This window comes from Mastigoproctus giganteus, chromosome 3 (assembly GCF_048544385.1).
Source record: "Mastigoproctus giganteus isolate SK-2022 chromosome 3, ASM4854438v1, whole genome shotgun sequence".
NCBI classification, from domain to species: Eukaryota; Metazoa; Arthropoda; class Arachnida; order Uropygi; family Thelyphonidae; genus Mastigoproctus; species Mastigoproctus giganteus.
In genome coordinates this window covers 142,401,140-142,427,687 of record NC_143577.1, presented here as the reverse complement: position 1 = coordinate 142,427,687, position 26,548 = coordinate 142,401,140, and the positions used below count along the sequence as shown (strand labels likewise).

The following is a 26,548-nucleotide window of genomic DNA, read 5'->3' as shown; positions in this document are numbered from 1 at the left end:
GGCCGTTGCAATTTGCCTTACAGTGGGATTTTTATTAACCGTGTGCTCTATTTATTTGCCACCTGGGACTGACATCTCCCAGGAAGACCTTGATGATCTTGTAGAAGACCTTGATGATCTTGTAATGCAGTTGCCTTCCCCTTTCTTACTTCTCGGGGATTTCGATGGACATAATACCCTGTGGGGTAGTGCTAGCATCAATGGAAGCATACGAGTCAGAGCGTATGCTAAATGACAATGATCTCTTCCTTCTAAATATTGGAACAAACACCTTATTCCACATGCTTACCTGTACGTTTCCTGCCATTGATTTATCTATCTGCTCCCCTTCTCTTCTCCCTTTACTCACTTGGGAAGTGGAGGAGAACCCATATGGAAGTGATCACTTCCATGTGATAACCTGCTTACACACTGGGAGACCATGTCTGCCTTTTAGGTTACCACGGCACCTCCGTAGCCAGGTGGATAAGAGCAGCAGTGCGTAGCACACACTTCTTGATTAGACTGGGGTTCAAGCCCATCACCACCAAATATGGAGGATGCGGAAAGGTCAGGGAATGACCACCGCATATCCCAGAGCAATATGGTCTTAGTTGCTAATGCTCCTAAAAAAAAAAAAAAAAAATAGGTTACCACGGTGGAAGTTTGATCAGGCTGACCGGAGTGCCTTTCAACACCTGGCAAATTTTGACAGGAGCCTAACAATGATGCAGTCACGTACATAACAGAAAATATTGTCCATGCAGCTGCAACACTACAATTCCAAAAACGTCCACCCGGACGTTTTTGGAATTGTAGTGTTTGGAATTTTCCTCCGTTTCCAAAACCATGGTGGAATCCAAAATGCACAGCAGCCAAAAAGGCTCAAAACAAAGCTTGGGGATATCCTACCACGGTCAATCTATTAGCCTTTAAACGTGCACGAACTAAAGCACATTACATATGCCATCAGAGTCAGAAGGAATCGTGGATCTGTTTTACGTCATCGATTACCCAGTCTACCAGTGCTAAGGTGGTCAGGGAAAAAATCCGGAAAATGAAGGAGAAATACACAGCACACCCCTCATCGGTCCTGGAATATAATGGATGTACTATTGCAGAATCTACTGCAATAGCCAATGCTCTTGGGGAAATATTTTCTAACATCTCTGCAACATCATCTTACTCCCCAGAGTTTCTGGTCTTAAAGCACAACAATGAAAAACAGGCCCTTAAGTCCACATCGAAGGGTTCCCACCCATATAATGGGCCATTTACTATCCACGAGCTGAAAACAGCACTTGCCCGTACAAAGGCTACTGCTGTTGGACCAGACATCCATTATGAAATGATCAAACATCTTTCACCAGGATCCATGGACCGTCTGCTCTTCCTGTACAACAGAATCTTTCTTGAAGAGCATTTTCTGGATACCTGGCACAAAGCAACTATTCTTGCTTTTCCCAAGCCAGGAAAGGATCCTAAATCTCTGAAAAGCTATCGTCCTATTTCTCTGACTAGCTGTCTGTGCAAAATATTGGAGAGAATGGTCAATGCCCGTCTCTTATGGTATTTAGAATCGAATGACCTTCTCTCCCGATTTCAGTGTGGCTTCCCAAGAAACAGGTCCACACTGGACCACTTAATTAGACTGGAAACGTCTATCCGAGATGCTTTCCTAAAAAGAGAACACTTGGTGTCCATCTTTGACATGGAAAAAGCTTACGACACAACTTGGAAATTTGGTGTTTTAAAAGACCTTTACAATCTCGGTCTAAGAGGTCACCACCTTCCCGTTTTTATTAAAAAATTTTTATCCTGCCGTTATTTCCAAGTTTGTGTAGGATCCTCCCTTTTGCCTAGAGGAGGGGGTACCACAAGGATCTGTCTTAAGTGTTACGTTTTTTGCCATTAAAATAAATTCTATTTCTGAACAACTTCCTACAACTATAAAACAGTGCACTCTACATCGATGACTTCAGCATATTTTCTCAATCATGCAATATGAGGGTTATTGAGAGACAACTGCAACAAGCTATTGAGTCTTAACTCCTGGGCCACAGCCAAAGGTTTCAGGTTCTCACCGGAGAAGAAGGCACTGATGATTTGTTTCAAAATGTCTTTTTACATTCCACTTTCTGTTTACTACTGTTTCATGGCACAATAGGCATAGTGATTTGCCGTTTCTGTCAATAACTCCATACTTCTCAGTCCATGCATCTTGAAACTTTAGCTACTTTCTTTATCACTCAATGGGGATTTTTTTAATTTGAGGTTCCTCCATAACAGGGCTAGAATATTAAAGAAATAAAAACTTTGTATTATAAATTACGAATTTCACAAGAAATGAGAAATATTTATTGATATTAACTTATTGATAATAACTGTTTTCTTACCTCTGCAGCAGTGTTGTTGAACTGGCACAAAATTATTCAGTGCACTTGTTCACACGAATGCAAAGGCTGAACTGAACTCAAACAGGGAGAATAGTTGTTGTCGGGTGTTGGTGAATGCTGGCGTGCCGCCCAAAACATTGTGGCCGGTCAATGGTGTCACTATCGTAGAGGATGCACTCAAATAGTAGGTGTCACCAGTTTTCTTTATTACTGCAGTTGCAGAGATCCGTCGGATGAAGACCTAGTTAGTGTAGTTTTTCGTCCATTGATCTGTGGCCGGTTAAAAAGTATGAGGTCTCTAGTGTTGGAGAAAACCATTTCGAAACTGATCTAGAGGTAGAGTAGGTGACATCTGGGATGAATCTTTTAGTAATAGCGCCAAATGCTGAAGTATCCCAGCGAGTCTGTCAAATATTAACCAGCTCATTGTAGCATCAACTTAACTCTGCCTTGGGGTCTGCATTGAAGTTGAATTCTATTTCTAGGGTCTTTGTTGGGATCTTCTTGCATATTCTGAAAGTCAGTGCTCAGAAGGCCACATATAAGTCTAGTGGTAGTGCCCTGGCCAAAACCTGGGTGATGGGAGTGGAGACTGTTCAACAGACCCTGGATCATTGAATGAATCCCAATTTTTCATACATCTTCACAAGGCCAACCCTGTGAAACCAGGTGCCCACCGCATAGGTCACAATCGGGAGTAAAACTGCCTTGTAGTATAAGAGTAGAGACCTTTAAGACTGTCCCCACTCATTTCTGGTTATCCTGATTATGGAACCTGAAACTTTTTGATTTTGTTGCCAAGATGGACTAGGTGCTGGGGGAAGCTCAGTTTATGGTCTGTGACTATTTTGGTCTATTTTCCATGAAGAGCGACACTATGAATGAAATATGGGTGCACCACTTCAATCCTAAAACAAAAGAACAGTCTAAACAGTGGAAGAATCCCTCTTTTCCTCTTCCTAAAAGGTTTGAAGTGCAAAAGTTGGCTGGGAAAGTCATGGCATCTGTCTTCTGGGACGCAAAAAGAATGATTGTGGTTGATTTCCTGGAATGAGGTGCCACTATCAATGCCCAGTATTTTCCTACCCTGCTAAGATGATTTTTCCACAAGGAATTCAAGCACAAGAGACTTGGGAAATGGGCGAAAGGAGTTATCATTCATCAAGACAATGCACTGTCGCTTACAGCATTTGTGACTCAGGCAACACTGCATGACTGGATTTGAGCTATTACAGCCATTGCCATACTCATTGAATTTAGATCTGACTATTTGCTATTTCTAAATCTCAAAAAGGACTTGAAAGGACAGAAATTTAACAGTGGCACAATGTGTGGTGGATGCAGTCAACTTTTTTGAATCAAAACCAGAATTTTATTTGAGCAGGTAATACAAAAGCTAGTGGAATGTTCCAGAAAAGGTTTTCACAACTTTCGAGCATTCCTTCCATGAGATGCTAGAAACTTTTCAACTTCCCCTCATATTTAAAAGGATGGTTGAATGGGAAAAGACAGTGTGTGTTTATGATAGACACTGCTCTTTGTGAAGAAATATTATTAGTAGAGTCCTCTAGGGTTCAATGTTGGACTCATTATTTTTTATATTTATTAATGAAGGTATGTCATACTTAATGTCTAGATTTGAAGGTGTTTAGTGATAGAAATCAAGGTATGCTACTGCAAACAAGACCTAGAAAAATTATGGAGATGGATTGAGAAATGGAAATTGACAAATGCAGTACACTGCATATGGGTAACAGCAATCCAAGATTAATGCAGTCAGGTTAGTGGAAAATAAAAAAGACATGGGGGTAATTGTGCAGTCAGATATGAAGTTCTCTGAGTGGTGTCAACAGTCTGGGGTTTTGCAAATAATATGCAATAATTTTGCTAGTAGGGTTAAGCATGTGATTATTCCATTGTATAAGGCAATGGTTAGGTCATATCTTGAGTACTGCATAATACAGGTTTGGAGGCTTCATTTTAGGAAGGATTTAGATTTGCTAGAATAGGTGCAAGATTGGTGCGGGGACCACAGTGGTGCTCTTGCCAAGGAAGGCAAGATTTCTGTGGATTACAGTGTCTACAGACCAGGCACCCGCAAGTTAATATGATTGAGGTGTTTAAGGCTTTGAACCAATTGAGCATTCTACACACTCTAGAGAACATAAATTCAAATCGAGGAAGGATAGCTGCAGAATAGATGTGCAGAAGTTCTTCAGCCGGCAGTGGTTGATTGTTGGAACAAACTTCAGTCCATTGTGGAAGTGAGTAGCTTGAATAAATTCAAGGAAGAACTACAAAACCAGAAAGGGATGGACAGGTGATGATGCGGGAACTGTTTTTTTTTTTTTTTTTTTAGCTGATGCTGTATAAGCTTGCTTTCTTGCATTATTTTATTTGCCACTACCAATACAAATATGCTGATGCTATTTAAAGCCTTAGACCCATCAATCAGGTCACATCACCTGTATTGCCTAGTTTCCAGATGTTGCAATCTATAGAACCCAAACCTTTGAAAGGTAAGAGTATTCTTATGTCTTGATAATTTATTTTATAATTTAGTTATTTTTAATTACTAAATTTGTGTCATTGTTTATTTTAATATACTGTTTTAAGTCAATATAAGCAATATTTTGTTATGATGCCCAAAGACTCTTCTAATATTCTTATGTCCTTGACTGATCTTGTTGTTCTTTATTTCCATGCCAACAGAGCTACATCCTTCCTAAAATGAAGCTTTGAAACTTATATGCAGTATTAAAGATATGCCATAATCATTGCTTTATATGTGATATCACTTCCTTTTTGTCTGTCAGCAGAATTCCTGTATGTCATTGACAGTAGCTGTCTTAGCATTCCCTGCATTCCTCAAAGAACTTTGTGAAACTGTATAATTACCCCTAAGCTTTTTTATTCTTCACTACCTAAAGTTTAGTATCACAAAAAGGTATGTCACAAAACGTGGTATGTCATTCTAGGATTAGTGTTAGTCAAGTGCAGTCCCTTGCATTTATTAGTGTTAAACCTCAACCTGCCCATGTCTTATATTGACTTAGATATTAAACTTGATACTTCTACATCAGTATCATTAATAAATAATAAGGGAACCAACACTGATCCTTGAGAAACACTGCTCATAGCATCACTCCGTGAAAAGCAGTGGTCATTGATAACCACTTTGTCTCTGCCACTCATCTATTTTATTTTCTATCATTTCTCTTTGCCTACCTCATATTAGCTAATGAGTTTCATTAGAAAAGACCTCTACTTTGTATCCATGTTGTGATAGCCTTAGAAATGCATTTCTGTCAAAATGAATGCCCATTACATCTTTAAATATTGTCTTCATCATTTTATCCACATAAAAGTCAACCTTTGAAGTCTGCGATTACTCTTTGCTGTTTGAACCTCCTTGGTGAGTAGGAGAGACATTTTCAAGTTTCCAGTATCTGGGGACTTTCCCTGAATCAATGTATGCTCATATAATAATGAGCTAATAATAATAATAGAAGCAGCTCTTTTGCTTCTATTATTATTAGCTCTTGCTTCTATTAATATACTTCATGTTTTCATCACTACAGTAACAAAGTACTGATTTGATTGTTAACAATTCATTGCATTGTTGGTTATTTGGAATTTAATAAGTAAAAATCTTGAAAAGAATTTAAAGATTTTATGTATATGGAAATATTTTTAATCTAGTAAAGTTCCTGTTACCAACAATACAGTGAACTGTTATTGATTCAAATTCTGATAATCTTTTTTTAAAATATTCCTTTTAGTAAACATGTTTTGAAAGTATTATTATGTAAGACAGTGATTTGCTGAAGTGGTGAAGAATATTTTGAGAGGAAATTAAATAACACTTTAACCACATATGATTATGATCCCCAGTAGAGTTTAAGAAAATTATACTTATGGAAAATTAACCATCCTCAGGTAATTGGATATTCCCAGTATTTTATTTATTTTTTTTTTCCAGGAGGAAGTGATTTGGATATATAAGCTAAACATTTTACAAAGAATAAACAAGTATACATGGATAGAAATTGCATTAAACATGGAGATACCACTGCCATTTAGTAGACTACAATGACATTAAAACCTCAACCATGGAGTGAAAGTTAGCAGAGCTACCCTATTGCAGCTATGAAGCCCATATTAATAAATTTGTATTCACTGCTGTATCAATGTGCATTTAAAAACATTTACTGTATAAATAATTTTGTTACTACTTCATGCAAAATTCACGTGACAAAGCTTCAAATCATTTAATAGTTGTGCAGTTTGGCACTTGCATGTAACACCCCCCCCACTCCCTTTACATTATTTTTTTATACGAGAATGGTTCATAATTTGTGTTTTTTAATTTTAATTTCAAATTTCAAGAACACATCAGTTGCGTAAATTAACTCCAGCTTATTGAAAGTTGGCAGCTATGGAATACTGAATGAACGGAGTTAATATTGAGTAAAAAAGCATGGATGTTAAATATATATTTATATTGCTATGTTGACTAGTAGATAGAGCTGTTGTTTTAAATTTGGATCTATGACTGATACTCATTCCTATATCAGTTATTTGTATAAAACACTTTACCACCAATTAATTTTGAGGACAGTTCTTTTTACTGATATGGGATATGACATACTGAAATGTTTATGGCATTTCTTGAATTAGGCTAAGGTTGTTAGAGGTGGCAAAGGTAGCATCTCTGAATTATGACAAATATTACATTTCAGGGTCCAACAAGCCCTCATATTTTTTTATTATTCATTTTTTAATGAAACATCTTCAATTTAAAGATGCACTTTTTACACTTATTTTCAAAAAATCAAAAATTTTCATTATCAGGTTTAGTGAAACCATTAAAATTTAAACTAATATGCTTGCACATTCATTACTCCATTCTTCCAGTTTTGCTTAACTCTACTTAAAACTACTTTTGAGTAAAACTGTATATATTTAGGAAGCTAGATGAAAGAAGAGCTGCTAATCTAAAACTGGTGTGTATGTTACAGATATTTTTCTAGTAGGACTATAAAACCATGTGTCACTGCTGCCAGGTTAACTGCAATTAAAAATGTTGGTTCCTTGAAGTTAATTTTTTGCTACATACTAATGTAGTCATGTTGATTTACTACTAACACATATTAATATAGTCACTCCTAGATTTCATGCTGTATTTTTAAATGGATCTCTAAAATATAATTGGCAGATGGTTTGTTTTCCAGATGATCTGGATATTGCTCCTGACTTTTTTGAGTATTTTCTTGCCCTTTATCCTATTTTGAAAAGTGATCCAACATTATGGTGTGTATCAGCTTGGAATGATAACGGAAAGGATAATTTAGTAGCAAATGATCCAGGTAAAAATAAATTAGATAACTGTTTGTTATGATTTGTAATATAGTTTGGTTTATTTGAATTCATATATACTGTATCTAGTAAAGCTCACCATTTTTAATCTCAAACAAAATCTCTCCCCATTTATTTGTGGTCAGGAAAGTCAGGATCAGTGCTGCTCTCAGTAGAAAGCAAAATACACATGATTTAATGATATTGGTGGTGTCATATAATTGATGTATAATATTTTGGCACAATATAATATTGTGCCAAATATTAAAATGGCAAAACACTTATTAGGATGATACCATCACCAAAAAAAAGTGCTTATTTGTGAAATAAAAAAGTATACCCTGCCATGTAGTCCATCAAAAACCCAGATAAAATCATTTACTCATTATTTCTGTTGAAATGTACACTGAGAGGGAAACCCATAATAGAAGAAAATTTCAACAGTAAGACCACATTAAAAAATACTTAACTATGAGCATATTAGTTTGTCAAAAATAAAGTACAAAACTTAATTTGTCTGTACAGTAACACCTGGAGTATTTCCAACAAATTAGCTGAATTTAAGCTTTTTGATCAAGCCTGCTGATGCAGTTGGAAGCTTACACTTGAGAAACAAGATTAATTTTATTTTGGTGAATGTTGTATATTCGGGACAGATAAGGAGGGACAAAGGGATGGGGAAGTGAAGATTCTGATTAAAAACTCCCTTAAGATAGAAATATTGTTCTCTGAGTCAGATCAAGATAACAGGGATATTAAGTTAGTGTGGTGGTGTTTAATGACTTACAATAAAGGGAATATGATAGTAGGGATATGTTGTAGGCCAAATAACTGTGAGAAGTGTGACAGAAATCACTTTAGGCAATTTGAATGAGTTACCAAGTACAGTAGTCCCCCCTTATCTGGGGGGTATGTTCCAAGACCCCTAGTGGGTGCCTGAAACCACGGATAGTACCGAACCCTATATATGCTATGCTTTTTCCTATACATACCTATGATAAAGTTTAATTTTTAAATTAGGCACAGTAAGAGAACAACAATAACTAATAATAAAATAAAACAATTATAACAATATCCTGTAATAAAAGTTATGTGAATGTGGTCTCTCTCTTTCTCTCTCTCTCAAAATATCTTATTGTACTGTACTCACCCTTCTTGTGATGATGATACAATGCCTACGTGATGAGATGAATGATGTAGCATTAGGCTACTATTGACCTTCTGACGGTACATCAGGAGGAGGATCATCTGCTTCAGGTGATCCTGGATCATTGAACCATGACGATGTCGATGGTTGGGGATCCTCGATAGTTGAAGGTTTTATTGCCGAAACCTTTTGGAAGAACATTTTAATCGGAAGTTGTTGTTTTTGTCTTTTTAACTCATCAAAGTGTTGCTGCAGAGGACGTAATGCTTTGGGGATCAAACGGGTGACTAACGCTGTGTTCTATCCGAGGATCATATTCCGTAATTTTGTCCTTTAATGTCTGGGCAACTCGAAACACTTTGGCAAATTTCGGTAATGTCCACATTGCTGGTTCTGCTTCAGTTTCTTCTTCATCTTCCTCCTCCTCTGTAGATGACTCAAGTTCTTCCAGTTCCTCATTTGTTAACACTTCTCGATGGCTTCAATATGTTCTTTCACTTCTTCATCAAGCATGTCTGCAAATCCTTCTCCACCAACTTGCCTTGCTGCATGAATGATTTTTCAGTCCAAACCTATTCCTGAATCTTTGTAACCATTCCTTACTTGCAGTAAATGGCTTGGTGTCACTCATTTCAGGGGATCCCTTACTGAAGTCTTCGTATAGGCTCAATGCTTTCTGGTGCAACACGTTGCCATCAATCAGAACACATTTTCTGTTCATGTCTTCCATCCATAAATTTAATGCCTTTTCCATCTTAACTAAGCACTTATCGTGCACTGTGGCCATAACTTTTGCAGTTTGAGGTGCAACAGCAAAACTAGCACAAATTTCTTTTTCCTTCTTCACAATTTCGCAAATAGAAGATTAATTCTTACTGTAGATCTTAGCAACCTCAGCATACGATTTTTCCCCCCTTATTTCCCCTTATGTCCTGAACTTTCACCTTTTCACTTAAAGGAAACATTTTATGGCTTCTCTTTGGCATATCCAAATTGCCAGCATCGCTTTACTCCTCCGCTTTGTGGCCATTATGAAGTAAAATAAGGGTTACTTGAACACAAGTACTGCGATACTGCAACAGTCAATCTGATAATCACGACGGCTACTAAGTGACTAATGGGTGGGTAGCATATACAGCGTGAATATGGCATGAGATTTCATTATGCTATTCAGAACGGTGCACAATTTAAAACTTATGAATTGTTTATTATGGAATTTTCCATTTTATATTTTCGGACTGCGGCTGATTGCGGGTAACTGAAACCACAAATGAGGGGGGCTACTGTACAACTGTTTCATTATGGGCAACTTCAGCCTACCTATTATAGACTGGAATGCATTAGCATTAGTAGAGGCATTTGATGCAAGAAAGCAAGCTTATGCAGCATCACCCAAAAAAAAATAAATAATAAATAAAGTAAAATAAATAAATAAAAAATAACCACGTCCACTTCGCCCCTCTGTTCGTTCAAAATACCTGTCCAGCTGAGCCTTAAACTTATTTAGGCTATCAACTTCCACGATAAGGGATGGAAGTCTGTTTCACCTACCAACCACCCGCTGGCTAAAGGCAAATTTCCGCACATCTATCTTACATCTGTCTTTCCTCAATTTGAATTTATGCCCTCTCAGGTGATTATTCTGAGCAAGAGGAAGAATCCCATCAGCATTGAGCATGCTCAAACCATTCAAGGCTTTATACACCTCTATCAGATCACCTCGCTGGTGCCTAGTCTCCAGACACTGTAATTTGCAAAACTTAAGCCTTTCTTCGTAAGAGCACCCCTTTGTTCCATTCACTAATCTTGTTGCCCTTCTCTGTACTCGTTCCAGCAGTTCTACATCCTTCTTGAAATGAGGCCTCCAGGCCTGTATACAGTACTCTAGGTGTGGCCTGACCATTACCTTATACAAGGGAATAATCACCTCCTTATCCCTGCTAGAAAAATTCCTATATATCATTGACAATACACCATGAGCTACTCTTGCAGCCCATCTGCACTGCTCAGAGAACTTCATATCTGCCTGCACAACCACCCCCAGGTCCCTTTCATTCTCTACCACTGTCAGTGTAGTACCACAGAGTTGATACGCTGCTCTGGGGTTGCTGTTTCCCATATGTAGTACTTTACATTTGTCAATGTTAAACTTTATTTGCCACCTCTCAGCCCATCTGCTCAACCTTTCCAGATCCTGTTGCAGCAACATAGTGTCAGTAGTGTCCTTGACAACCCTGCCAACCTTAGTATCATCTGCAAACTTGGACATTAAGCTTGATATACCATCATCAATATCATTTATAAATACAGAAAACAATAAAGGACCCAATACTGAACCCTGAGGGACTCCACTAATAACATTAGTCCACGATGAGCAGTGTCCATTGATTACCACTCTCTGTCTTCTCCCCCTCAACCACCCCTTTATCCATAGCAGCAATTTGCCTCCAATGCCACACTGCTCCAATTTGTGCAGTCCATGTGCAACATTATCAAAAGCCTTTCTAAGATCCAAGTATATAATATCAAAGTTATTCCCTGCATCCAGTTCTTTTGTGACTGCATCATAGTATCCAATCAAATTGGTCAGGCAAGACTTCCTCTTAACAAAACCATGCTGTGTCCGAGCTATAACTGAAGTCTTGTCTAGATGATCCTGCAGTGCTTCTTTAACCAGTGCCTCCATTAATGTTCCGGGAACAGAAGTTAAACTCACAGGTCTATAATTACTTGTGTCAGCCTTTGATCCTCCCTTGTGAATTGGGGTCACATTTGCACATCTCCAGTCCTTCGGTACCTCCCCTGAGTCCAAGGAAGCTCTCATAATTATGGCTAAGGGTTTGCTTACTTCCTTTGCTGGCCCCGGGTGCCAAGCGTTCCGTGGCCAAGCGATTCTAGTGCGTTTTCCAAAGCGTTTTTCTACAGAGAACATTTGAGCGAACAGTTTCTATTTTAGTTTGAAAAACCGTTTTCTTGATTTCTATTGCATAGTAGCTCTCTCGCACTACAAGAAGTAGGCAGAAGCCCAGAAAGGGAAACCACCTTTCTGTTTTTTTCTATTAGTACTAACTTACTAACTCAGCCGCTTGGTCACCTCGTGGCACTGCTCCTGCCTCCCCGTGGCGGGGCCGGAAACCTGGGCGGTAAAGATAAACCCCCAGGGCCAAAAGGAGCTATCATGGATTCAAACAATTTTCCACCCTTAGAGCCTTCAAGCTCAAGACATGAATCCTCTCATGATATTAATCAACCAAAAAGGCTTCGAACTGAAGCACAGCGTCCAGACATCCCTAATTTTCTTGTGATACACTCTCTGTCCACGCAGCCCGTGGGCAAGTTATCACCATTTATGATTCAAAGACATCTAGAATCTATTGCAGGATCACCAAAAATGGTGAAGCGACTACAATCAGGAGATCTCCTGGTTGAAACAGCCACATCCAAACATTCTGAGTGGCTATTAAAAACAACTACATTTGGTGGATTACCAGTGTCTGTCACTCCTCACAATACCTTAAATTCATCTAAAGGAGTCATCACAGAATGGGACTTAATTACAGTGTCTGAGGAGGAATTAGTCCAAGAACTTAGCCATCAAAAGGTAATCGCTGCTAAAAGAATTATGACAAAAAAAGATGGAAATCTCATTCCAACTCGTTCCATCATTTTAACTTTTAGTACTCCTGATTTGCCTTCCTCAGTAAAAGCTGGATATTTAAATTGTCGAATTCGTCCATACATCCCAAATCCTCTTCGCTGTTTCAAATGCCAAAAATATGGCCATTCACAGCAGGCATGCAGAGGTGACGCCATCTGTCCTATTTGTGGAGCAAAAGATCATACACAGGCAGATTGTCCAGCCGCAATTCCCATTTGCCCCAACTGCAAAGGCAATCACCCCGCCTTTTCTAAATCATGTGAGATGTGGAAAACAGGTAGGACAATCCAAAAATACAAAGTAGAACATAAAGTCACATATCCTGAGGCACGCAGACAAATAATGTTGACCATGCCAAGTCCATCATATGCCTCTCGAACTCGCAGTTTTCATACAACTGCAATTCAAACAGATGTCTCAATACCGCCCAACGTCTCGCTAGCTAATTGGGTTAAAACAACCTTATCAACCACTGGAAAAGAAAATTCTAAAACAAAAACCAGCCATGCCACCAACACCCCAATTAGTATCCCAACTGATACTGTGACAGTCTCAAATGATGCAGAAAGATTGAAACCCAATAAAGACTCTAAGGAAACTGATCCACCAACCAACACTATGGAAGTGGATATACACCAAAATGATGAAGACCCTATTCTAGAACTCCATGCCAATGACACTATGGATACTGGACGTCCATTATTCCCAAAAAAAGACCGAAAAAAATGCCCTGCACATAAAAAACAGTCAGATGAATCATCTTCAGCCAAACCAAAATAATGCCTAACATCATACAGTGGAATTGTAGAGGACTAAGCAGCCATTCGGATGACATAAGAGATTTAATCTCTCAGTTTAACCCCATAGGTATATGCCTACAGGAAACATTCTTGTCACCCCAAGTTTCGCCGAAATTCTCAAATTTTATGATATACAGACGAGACAGAAGCCCAGAGTCTCCTGCCCGTGGAGGAGTAGCCATTCTTGTAAATACTAACATACCGTCCAGACCGATCCAATTAAGAACCAGCCTAGAAGCTGTGGCAGCTCGGATTGCAGTTGGTATTTCAGTTACCATTGTTTCGATTTACATTCCACCATCTCTATCACTGGCCCAATCAGAACTTGACAACCTCATCGCACAACTTCCAACTCCAATTTGTCTTTTCGGTGACTTTAATGGCCACCATCCATTGTGGGGATCAGCTACAATGGACAGAAGAGGCAAGTTGATCGAGGAATTTATATATAATAATGACCTAAATTTATTAAACTCTGGATCTCCTACCTACATCCACCTACCTACAGGATCTACTTCTCAAATTGACTTGTCAGTTTGCTCACCTTCCATCTTTCCAATCATGACATGGTCTGTATTAACTGATCCTTTTAGCAGTGACCACTTTCCGATCATTTGCTCCTTACAAACAGGAGTAACACCAAATCCTGATAAACGATCCTCTTGGAAGTTTAAAAAGGCGAACTGGGATGGCTATTCTGCTCAAATACTTCTAGACAGATCTTACGTTAAAAAAGAACCTATTGATGATGTAAATACTTACATCACCAATCAGATTCTGACTGCAGCAAATACTTACATTCCAAAATCCAAGACATATCACAATCACCGAAATCACTGGTGGAATGCAGATTGCTTCACTGCCAAACAGGAAAAAAACCGAGCTTGGAATAATTTCCGTAAGAATCCCACCACTAATAACCTCATTGCTTATAAAAGGTTTAAAGCAAAAGCAAGGCAGATTAGACGGAAAGCGAAACGAGACTCGTGGATCGCTTTTGCCTCAACAATCACAAAAGACACCGACACACGCCTCATTTGGAAAAAAATACAGGCACTAAATGGGAAATTCGTTCGTATGCCCTCTCCAATACTTCATTGGAAAGGGAAAGACCTATCTACAGCTGAAGAAGTTGCTAATGCACTTGCTGAATCATTTGCTACAATCTCTGCTTCTGCCTCCTATGGGTCCACATTTCAGAACATCAAAACTAGTGCAGAACGATATAAAATCAACTTTTTCACGAACCGTTCTTTCCCGTACAACCAACCCTTTACATTCATAGAACTTCAAGAATCGTTAAACAGATCTTCAAACAGTGCTGCAGGCCCAGATGGAGTTCATTATGTTATGCTGAAACATTTAATTCAACAAGATTTGAGTACCATGTTAATCTTTTATAATCGGATATTCTCCGAAAATGCCTATCCTTCCTCCTGGCGTCATTCTTTCATTATTGCTTTACCAAAACCAGGAAAAGATCATTCCTGTGTTGAAAACTATAGGCCAATATCTCTCACGAGCTGCCTGGGTAAAGTTTTCGAAAGAATGGTTCACACTAGGCTTACTTACATCCTGGAGTCACAAAATCTCCTTCCAGATCATCAGTATGGCTTTCGGAAGAATAGATCGACGCTGGACGTGCTTATCAAAGCCGAATCTCATATCCGCAATGCCTTTGTCATGAAACAACATCTTGTCATGGTCAACCTAGATCTTGAAAAGGCATTTGACACTACATGGCGTCATGGGATTATTATGGACCTTTACCACTTGGGGCTTAGGGGCCATTTGCCGAAAATAATTCAAAATTTTCTGCAATTGCGTTCTTTTCAGGTCCGATATAAAAATGTACTCTCTGCATTTCACATTCAGGAAGAAGGAGTCCCGCAGGGATCGATACTTAGTCCAACACTATTTTCAATCCGAGTTAGCAGCATAACACGAGACATCCCAAAAACTGTTGAAACTTACATGTACGCAGATGACCTTACAATTTCTTGTCGATCTCAAAGTATGAACACCATCGAACGGCAGCTCCAACTTGCTATTACCAAAATACAATCGTGGACTTCACGGAATGGCTACAAACTATCAGAAAAGAAATGCACTCTCACCCACTTTTGCAAGAAACGAACTCTCCATCCCGATCCGGAATTACAAATAAACAATATTCCAATCCCGCTTGTAAGTACCATTAAATTCCTTGGAGTGATATTAGATAGCAAGCTGAATTTTCAAGCTCACATCTCTCATTTAAGAAATACATGTCTAAAGCATCTGAATATACTGCGATCAGTCTCGGCTATGTCATGGGGCGCTGATCGGTATACACTATTGCACCTTTATAGAACTTTAATCCGGTCACGGCTAGATTATTGTTGTCCGGTGTATGACTCTGCCAGGAGCACTACTTTACAACGTCTAAATATTGTCCAGCACAGTGCTCTCAGGACTGCGTTGGGCGCTTTTAAGACTTCTCCAATCCAGAGTCTCTATATCGAAGCACACGATCCTCCATTACATCTTCGTAGGAAATCATTATTGCTCCACTATGCTGCTAAGATCCAGAGTCTTCCATCTCACCCCAGTTGGGAGTATCTTTATAATACTCGGTGGGATTTGATATATGACAGCAAGCCAAATGAAAACAGACCTGCTTCACTAAGGATTAAAGAGCTTTCTCAGAGTTGCAATATCAATTTAAGCGATATTTTTCAGAACACAACTGCTCCTGTTCCACCTTGGACATACGTTTCTTCCTCCCACGATACACATTTTTTGGAGTGGGGAAAGAATACTGTACCTTCCTTTAATATCAGGCAGTTGCACTTAGCTCACACTACTCTGAACTCCCATGCCTGTAAAGTCTATACTGACGGATCCAAAACAGCTACTGCGGTTGGTGCAGCTGCAGTTTTTCCTTCTCTAACGGTTACAGCTTCACTACCATTAGTCTGCAGCGTCTTCACAGCCGAATTATATGCCATCAAATTAGCACTCAGTAAAATTATTGAACTTTCCATCTCACCTGTCATAATTTACACTGACTCGCTCAGTGCTGTTTCTGCCATAAGGAAGAATTTTTCATCTTCTCATCCTACCTTGAAACACATTCATTCTCAGCTATTTTCCTGCAGTGTGTCTAATCAATCAATCAGTTTTTGCTGGATCCCTGGCCATTCTGGTATTCCGGGAAATGAAAGTGCGGATCTTGCAGCTAAAAATCCTCATCCAGCTGGCCCAGAACATCTTCAGGTTCCTTACACTGATTATAAGCCTGTTATTCGCAAAGCAAGTTATGACAATTGGTCACAGATCTGGAAAAGTAACACCAACAATAAACTTTACCAGATAAAGCAAGAACCAAAGCTGTGGCTCTCAGGCTTTCGACAAAACAGACGAGAGGAAGTAGTACTGGCAAGACTCAGAATTGGACACACTCATCATACTCATCTGTTCCTGCTACTGGGAGAAGATCCACCCCAGTGTTCATCCTGTGACAGTCAACTTACTGTTAGGCATTTCCTCTTCGATTGTCCCCTATATTCAACCATACGGTCAAACACTTTTCAGTCAGTCTCTAGGTTGAACCTCTCACATGATTTAACTCATATCCTGGGAAATGAAGCAAACATAAATGAACTTGTAATATTTTTAAAACGTATTGGACTATATAGGAGTATTTAATTTAACACCAACAGTGCTATATTTCGACTAAATAAACTATAAACAGACACAATTTGGCCTCAGTAGCCCTTGTGTCGTTAAGCTAAACAACAACAACAACAACAACTTCCTTTGCTGCCTCCTTTAATATAACTGGATAGATCCCATCCACACCGGGTGCCTTTCTTGTGTTTATCTTCAACAATTTCTTCTCCACTTTACTCTCAGTTATTACAAGATTCTCTAGCTTACTGCTAGAGTTGAATACACCTCTGGCATTCCCCTCGCTGAATAACTCCTCATGTGTGAATGACGATGCAAAATATTCATTTAGTTTGTTAGCTACCTGAGCAGGGTCATCAACAGTTGAGCCATCGATATCAAGTAGACCAATCTGATTCATCCCCTTCCTTCTAGAGTTTACATAAGTAAAGAACTCTTTGCTGTTTTTCTTTGCATCCCTTGCCAAGGATCTCTCGTAATCCGCCTTCACCTGCCTAACTTCCTTTGTAACTTGGTTACAGCTCAACTTGTATCTATCATAGGCTTCTGTGTCACGCGTTAATTTGTATGTATCCCATGCATTGTTCTTCTCTGCCATATGCCTCATTAGTTCATCTGACATCCATTTAGGCCTAAACCTTGAACAATATTTCTTAGTTGGTAAGTAAAGTCTAGTAGCTTGCCAGATAAGTTCTTTGAATGCTTCCCATTTTGAATTTGCTGTTGGTAACATCATCAGTTGATCCCACTGTATAGAATTTAAATACTGTCTCAGTCCATCGTAGTCGCCTTTACGAAAGCAATACCCCTTCCCTTTACCCCTAATGGTAGTTACCTCTTTGAGTAACTCCCACTTCAGAACACTGTGATCACTGCCACCTAGTGGTTCATTTATCTGCAGATTCTTAATGCATGAAGAATCACTACTGATAATCAAATCAAGAGTATTACTCCCTCTAGTTGCCTCCCGAACATGCTGATGTAGAAAACAATCATCCAATAAATCCACAAAAGCCTTGCTAGTGTGTGAGTGACCAGCCCCCAAATTCCAGTCAATATCTGGGAAATTAAAATCCCCCATTATAAGACTCTCTGATTTACTGGCCCACTCTATTTCTCTGTACAGTTTCTTATTATACTCATCAGAGTCATTAGGCCTATAGCACACTCCTACTCTCAATTTTGATCTCCCAATGCTTATGTCACACCAAACTGACTCGACACTGCACTGTCCAGCGATGTCGACTGGCTTCACTTCCTTGGATTTGATGTGTTTCTTAACTAATAGCATAACCCCTCCTCCCTTCCTATCCTGTCTATCCTTTCTGTAGACATTGTACTCCCCAAATTCCAGTTCTGCATTCCTTATATCTGTGTGACACCACATCACACAGATATAAGGAATGCAGTCCTTATATCTGTGTGACACCACATTACAGAAATATGCTGTATGGTAACAGATATCATGGAGTCTGTGGTTAAGGTTGCAGTTCAGGACCATCTCAACAAGAATGTTATCTTGAGTAGATACTGGCATGGGTTTGTTAAGCAGAGTTCTTGCCTGAACAGGCTGATAAATTACTGTGTGCTCATTAAACAGATTAACAATTCTGACATCATATATCTAGACTTTAGTAAAGCTTTTGATATGGTCCCTCTTGGAAGGCTGTTATGGAAACTGGAAGAAGTTGACATTACTGGTAAGATCCTATGAAGGATCACAGGAAAGATAGAAAATAGAGGGTTGTTACAAATGATCAGTCTTCAGAGTTGGACAGTATAATAAGTGGAATCGCTCTGGGCTTAGTGTTTGGTCCTCTCTTATTTTTAATTTTCATAAATGATATTGATATGGATATTCATGGGAATCTATAAAAGTTTGTTGATGATTTTAAGGTGGGAACAATAGTAAATAATTTGAGTCAGGCCATGTTTCTTTTAAGTGCAAGGTGCACCTTTTAAGTGCACCTGGAGAATAGAAATCCTGGAGTCATGTTTAAGCCAGGCGAAGACAAGTTGAAAGTGGCTCAAGGCAAAGAGAAATCTGGTGTTATGATTTAATATGGCATTAATTTCTATGTAGTATAAACAGATGGCTAGGAAAGCACAGAGTGTATGTACTACCCATAATTTATAGGGGCTTAGCTAATAAGGAGGAGGAGGATGTTGTTCTCTCTATATATACAAGATAGTGGTTATACTACATTTGGAATAGTATATTCAGGTCTGGAGACACATGAAAAAAAAAAAAAAAAAAAAAAAGAACAGAACTCCTGGAGAGGCTCCCCAAGAAGGGCAACCAGATTAGTGATAAGTGTAAATCAGTGCATATATAAATAACATCTTGTATTAGAAAACAAAATGCACAAGGCATAATTCCTTATGGGTTTTGGTAATTAACTAAATATCAATGAGATACACCATAGTTAACCCATAAATTTGAACTACGTATGTAGCATAAAGGGCATTGTTTTAATTGTATCTCATATTGTGGGTACCTTAACAACGAGATAGCTGGTATTGCACTACTTCAAATAAATAATGCTTCTGTAATAGAGAAGACTACTGTTATTTATTTTCAGGGGATACCACCACCCAGACAATCGTTTCGAAGCTAGTGGGCTTCATCAGTGGGCGGGCAGGTACCCTGGTAATGCAACATGCCATCACAGTTGCAAATTTCCACAATATGAGAGATGCAAAGGGTGTTGTTAATAATGTATTAGAAAACGAAATGCACAGGGCATAATTCCTTATGGGTTTTGGTAATTAACTAAATAATATCGGTGTAGATACACCATAGTTAACCCATAAATTTAACTACATATTGTGGGAATAACTTCGCAACTGTGATGGCATGAGGTTAAATTTTTATATATTACCTGGTCTTGGCGCATTATAGCCTTAGTTGCTGATGCGCCAATAAAATCCAAGCCAAACCAAACGTGATGGAATATGTTGCGTTAATTTTTATTATACAAATATTTTATTTGTATAACTATCACTTTCCAATTTGAATGTATAACCCCTTGTGTGTGACAAAGAATAAAGGTGTCATCGGCATTTAGTTTACTCAATCCATTGACAGCATTAAATAGACTGAGAAAACCAGGTGTCTTGTTTTCCAGATTCCACAATTTACAGAACAGTCTTTCTTGGTAACAGTACCCTTTTATGCCTTTATCCATAGATCTGAATCCTTCTTAAAATGGGACTTGCAAACCTGCAGTACTCAAGTTTCTGCTTAATCATTTCCTTGTATAGAATAATCATCTTCTTGCTGGTAAAATACCTGTATGTTATTGACAGAATACCCATGGGCTGTCTTAGCAGCCCATCTGCACTGCTCAGAGAATTTCATGTGGTATCTTACCCAAGTAGTATTTTATTTGGTTTAATTAGTGTTAAACTGCAGTTGCAATGTTTCAGCCCATATGCTTCATTTATCTGGATCTTCATGAAAAAATTATACCCTGGTTACATTTATTAATTATAAATGTATTATCTCCAAACTCTAAACTTGGTATGCCCACATCACTTTCATTAATGAATATTAAAAACAGTAAGGGTCCTAATGCCAAGCCTTGTTGTTGTTGTTATTTGGTTTTTAGGAGCATTAACAACTTTTTTTTTTTTTTTTTATGAGAACCCCAAACACGAGAGGTATTATAACCTATAGTACTTAGTACCGTGCTTGGGTTGGAGGTTGAGAAGACGAAAGAAGATATTTGTTGATATTGGACTTGAACTTCTGTAGATTGTAATTTTCAGGAAATACGTATGAAGGAAGGTTGTTCCAGAAAACGGCAGTTGAATGAATAAATGAGGAAGATGAAAAGTTGGTTCTGTGGGTTTGAAGTTGGACAGTAAATGGATGTTGGCTGGTGGCGGCACGTGTTCGGACTGTTTTGAAAGAGAGAGCGGGAATTATAGAAGCCAATTCAGAAGAACAGTGCCCATGGAAGTATCTGTAGAAGAGGCATGCAGCAGAAACAGTGCGTCTATGAGAAAGCGAGTGGAGAGACTCTGTTAGAGATGAATCATTAATTAACCTAACTGCCTCTTCTGAATGGAATCAAGAAGCCTGAGAGAGGTTTTGGGGGCACCACCCCAGATGTGGGAACAATATTCCATGGCAGGGCGGATTTGCGATTTATACAGAGTGAGCAGCTGTTTGGGAGAAAAGTAACGCCGAGAGCGAAAGAGAAAACCAAGTTTTTTAGATGCAGAGGAAGCAATATTTGTAATGTGCTTGTGCCAAGAGAGATTAGAAATCAGGGTAATCCCCAAAAGAGATATATCATTTTGCCTAGAAATCGGAGTGTCACTAAAGATAAGCATAGGAGCAGAAGAATCCTTTTTGCGAGATATAAGACAAGATTGAGTTTTAGAAGGGTTGAAATCAACTAAGTTGTCTTTGCCCCACTGGAGAATTACCTGAAGATCGGCATTTAAGGAATTGGCAGCAGATTTTCGAGAACTTGAAGCTGATTGAGCTGGACAAGGTTTCTCAAAATGGAAAGTTGAATGCAATGTGCTATCATTGGCAAAACTATGGATAGGATTTCCAGTCAATGGAAGAAGGTCATTGATATACAAGAGGAAAAGAGTGGTGGAAAGAACTGAACCTTGGGGCACACCGGCATTAGTGGAGAAGTTAGAAGACAGAGAGCCATCTACCATCACCCTCAGTGAGCGATCAGAGAGAAAACTGGATAACCAATTACTAAAAACAGTTGGCAAACCATAAGATGGAAGCTTGTTTAGAAGACCTTTATGCCAAACACGATCAAAAGCCTTTGAGATGTCAAGAGCAACTACTTGTGTTTCACCGAACCTTTCCATTGAATTAGTCCATAAATGGGTAAAATAGGCCAGAATATCACCAGTGGATCGACACTGACGGAATCCATACTGGCGATCGTTGATCAGACGGAAGGTTTCTAGGTAGTTTAAGAGTTGGCGGTTAATTGATTTCTCCATTACTTTAGAAAGAGTAGAAGTCATTGCAATGGGACGATAATTGGATGGGAGGGATTTGTCACCCTTTTTAGGAACTGGCTGGATATGAGCAAATTTCCAAGCAGAAGGAAAAACACCTTTGGAATAAGAAAGTGAAAAAAGGCATTAGCATTAGTAGAGGCATTTGATGCAAGAAAGCAAGCTTATGCAGCATCAGCCAAAAAAAAAAAAAAAAAAAAAAACCACTTCCACTTCACCCCTCTGTTCGTTCAAAATACCTGTCCAGCTGAGCCTTAAACTTATTTAGGCTATCAACCTCCACCACAAGGGATGGAAGTCTGTTCCACCAACCAACCACCCGCTAGCTAAAGGCAAATTTCCGCACGTCTATCCTACATCTGTCTTTCCTCAATTTGAATTTATGCCCTCTCAGGTAATTTTTCTGAGCTAGAGGAAGAATCCCATCAGCATTGAGCATGCTTAAACCATTCAAGGCTTTATACACCTCTATCAGATCACCTCGCTGGTGCCTAGTCTCCAGACACTGTAATTTGCAAAACTTAAGCCTTTCTTCGTAAGAGCACCCCTTTGTTCCATTCACTAATCTTGTTGCCCTTCTCTGTACTCGTTCCAGCAGCTCTACATCCTTCTTGAAATGAGGCCTCCAGACCTGTATACAGTACTCTAGGTGTGGCCTGACCATCGCCTTATACAATGGAATAATCACCTCCTTATCCCTGCTGGAAAAGTTCCTGTGTATCATTGACAATACTCCATGAGCTACTCTTGGAGCCCGTCTGCACTGCTCAGAGAACTTCATATCTGCCTGCACAACCACCCCCAAGTCCCTTTCATTCTCTACCACTGTCAGTGTAGTTCCACAGAGTTGATACGTTGCTCTGGGGTTGCTGTTTCCCATGTGTAGTACTTTACATTTGTCAATGTTAAACTTCATTTGCCACCTCTCAGCCCATCTGCCCAACCTTTCCAGATCCTGTTGCAGCAGCATAGTGTCAGTAGTGTCCTTGACAACCCTGCCAACCTTTGTATCGTCTGCAAACTTGGACATTAAGCCCGATATACCATCATCAATATCATTTATAAATACAGAAAACAATAATGGACCCAACACTGAGCCCTCAGGGACTCCACTAATAACATCAGTCCACGATGAGCAGTGTCCATTGATTACCACTCTCTGTCTTCTCCCCCTCAACCACCCCTTAAAGGCGGCAAAGAATAGGAGTAAGTTCAGGAGAACAGGTTTTGAGAACAAGTGGAGAAATACCATCAGGACCTGGAGCTTTCTTAGCATCAAGATTCATCAAAATCCTTCTGATATCCTTTTGATGGAAGACCACAGGAGGCATTGAATGGAGCGTGTTAGGAATGGTGGGAGGTGTTTTACCAAGATCATTAATACATGAGCTCGAAGAAAAATGGGATGCTAGCAGGTCAGCTTTATCCGTGGCTGAAGTGACAACAGAACCATCTGGTTTGGACAGAGGTGGGAGCAGAGATGGGCAAAAGTTGCGGCAAATAGCTTTGGCAAGAGACCAGAATGCTCGGCTACCATTAGGGCAAGAAGCAAGTTTTCTACTCTTAGCCTGTTCAAACTCTAGTTTGGACTGATTAATAACTGCTTTACAATTGTTGCGAGCTTTGGTGTAGGCAGAAAATGAAACTGAAGAATTAGAAACAAGCCAATTACGATATGCAACGTTCTTCTCTTGGACAGCCTTAGCACATTTATTGGAAAACCAAGGTTTAGATAAAGGACAAGATTTTAAAGTGGAGTGTGGGATAAAGGATTCCATTCCTGCAAGAATAATTTCACTGATACGATCTGAGCAAACGTTGACATCAGAAGTTTTGAAACAGTAATCAGACCAAGGAAAAGAAGAAAAGAAGTCTCGCAGGTCATCCCATTTTGCATTCTTGTAATGCCAAACAATACGAGGTTGGGAATAGGCATGAGATAAAGGTTCCATTGGAGAAGAGACAATCACCAAGTTGTGATCTGAAATGCCTAAAGGACCTCTCACTTCAACCTTGTACTTAGAAGGGTTGTTTGTGAGAAAAAGATCAAGCGTATTGGCTGTATGATTAGGATTGTCCGGTATTCTTGTAGGTAAATGAACAATCTGTGCTAGGTCATTAGTAATTGCAAAAGCCTCAGCATCTCGACCTGCTGGGTCGGTGTGACTAGAAAACGGAAGCCAGCTGGAGTTGTGAACGTTAAAATCACCAAGGAAAATTACCTCACTGTTAGGAAAGTTGGACTGGAGAAAGTCAAGTTGCAAAGAGAGGAAGTCAAAGAGCTCCAAGTGATTAGTGGAGTTGGGAGAACGGTAGAGACAACAGATGAATTTTACACAATGAGGTAGAGAGATTTTAAGCCAGAGAAGATCAAAGAGAGGAGATTCCAAATTGCCAAGTCTCTGACAGGGAATATCAGAACGGACATATGCACAAGTACCACCTTTGAGGCGAAAGGAATCATACAGCAAATAATTTGGACATCTGAGATAAGCAGTAGTTGAATCAACTGATAACTGAGATTCAGTCAGAAAAAGTACATGGGGTTTGGAAGACTGCAAGTGGAAATGGACATCGTTGAGATTAGAATTGAGACCACGTATATTTGTGAAATGAATTAGGAAGTCCTTGGGAGGTTTAGATCTTTTCGCAGATAAGCTTGCTCTATTATTTTGACAATTCATGGTGTATTCAATAGTAAGAAAAAGTGGGTGGGACATGCTGTATGAAGTAATGAAATTTTTGGATATGGCGTACATGTGGTAAGAATATACCCAGATCCTTGACATAACGTGGCCTCGACAATGCTCCCCGAATACACACTACTCGAACTCCCTCCAGTCACTATCTGGCAGAGTAGAGGTAGCAAGATTATACACTAGCTGATCCGGAAGCTTCCTAGAGAGTTACCAATAGGTTCAGTCCGGTGTACTAACTAGCGGCCAGCCTGCGAACACCGTTTTAGAGCTGTACCCTCGATATGTAAGGAATATTGGATCTCGCCACGACATTCATCATAACCTCAAAAATCATCAATCATACTGCATGATGGAAGAGATAGGGAAGGGTTGGCCGGAACTTAGCTCTAGAGACTAAACATGGGTTCCACCACTTCAAGCCTCCAATAAGCAAAGTGGTGGTATTTCACTGGTTGATGAGAGTCATCTACCACCTAGTACTGCCTGGTAACATAGAGGGGCAGCGTTCCTCCATGTGGTGTGGGCGCCACACCTCGACCCCTGCTTACGTTGGTTCACACCTGGGTGGTCGGCGCCTCCGTAGCCAGGTGGGAAGGAGCAGCAGTGCGTAGCACACGCTTCTTGATTAGACCGGGGTTCGAGCCCGTCACCACCAAATACGGAGGATGCGGAAAAGGTCAGGGAATGACCACCGCATATCCCGGAGCAATATGGCCTTAGTTGCTAATGCTCCTAAAAAACCAAAATAACATAACATAACATAACCTGGGTGGTCACCCGCCATGTACTTGTGCATGGAGGTTATACCCAGGATTACTAACAGTCCCACCATCGTGAAGGTGCAAGCAGAGGATTTGGCTGTCGTAGACCGTCCGGACTTCGCCGAAATTGGGTCCACTTTGACTTGAGTGTCACCCGAATATCAGTTCCATCAGCGTTTTAGACTCCCAGGTAGCAAGAATAGCTTGTCTGGCATATCTGAGAGAATGTCTGTGACAACCTCAAGGACTAGGCCATATTGCTCCGAGGATATGCAGTGGTCATTCCCTGACCTTTCTGCATCCTCCTTATTTGGTGGTCATGGGCTTGAACCCCAGTCTAATCAAGAAGCGTGTGCTTCGCACTGCTGCTCCTGCCCACCTGGCTGGCTACGGAGGTGCCGCCAAACCCCAATAGACTCCACTAATAATAGTCATGAAAGTCAATAGCTGTTAATAACCATTCTCTGTCTTCTGCCACTCAGCCATCCCTTTATCTGCAGAAATAACTTACCCTCAGTGCCATACTGCTCCAGTTTTTCAGCAGTCATTCAGTTGAAACAGTATTAAAAACTTTACTAAAATTTAAGGATATGATGTCAAAATTATTTTCTGCATCTAATTTCTTATCTGCCCATATCAATGCTGCAATTTCCATATAATTGCATTCTTGTCATGATGGTCCTACATTATTTCTTTAACCATTGACTCCATTATTTTCCTTGGAACAGCTTTCAAACTTATAGATCTGTAATTACACACTTCACTCTTTGATCTCCCTTTGTGATTATGAGAGACAATTGCAAATCTCTAATCTGCAGGGACCCAGAACATAATAATGGCTGTAGTTTTGCCTACTATTTTTGCTGATGCATGTAATATAATGGAATAAATTCACTCTCCACAGTTGCATTATACCTTTTGCTTCAATAATTTCTTTTCCATTTTCTTCTTAGTTATCATATTGTTTAATACTAGTTAGAATTTGGTAGACTTCTGGTATCGCCATATACAAAAGCTTTTTAATATGAGGATTTAGATGGAATGATATTTATTCAGTTTTTCAGCAACCTGAACATG

At 39.5% G+C, this 26,548-nt stretch overlaps 1 protein-coding gene across 1 annotated transcript in view; it reads left to right on the top strand.

Moving 5' to 3' along the window:
• Positions 1 to 26,548, top strand: part of Mgat1 (alpha-1,3-mannosyl-glycoprotein 2-beta-N-acetylglucosaminyltransferase) — a 305,503-nt gene that overhangs the window by 163,003 nt on the left and 115,952 nt on the right. The window contains exon 7 of the mRNA XM_090370685.1: positions 7,610 to 7,744. Within this exon, the coding sequence (XP_090226811.1) occupies positions 7,610 to 7,744 (135 nt within the window). The remainder of the gene's footprint in view (positions 1 to 7,609; positions 7,745 to 26,548) is intronic.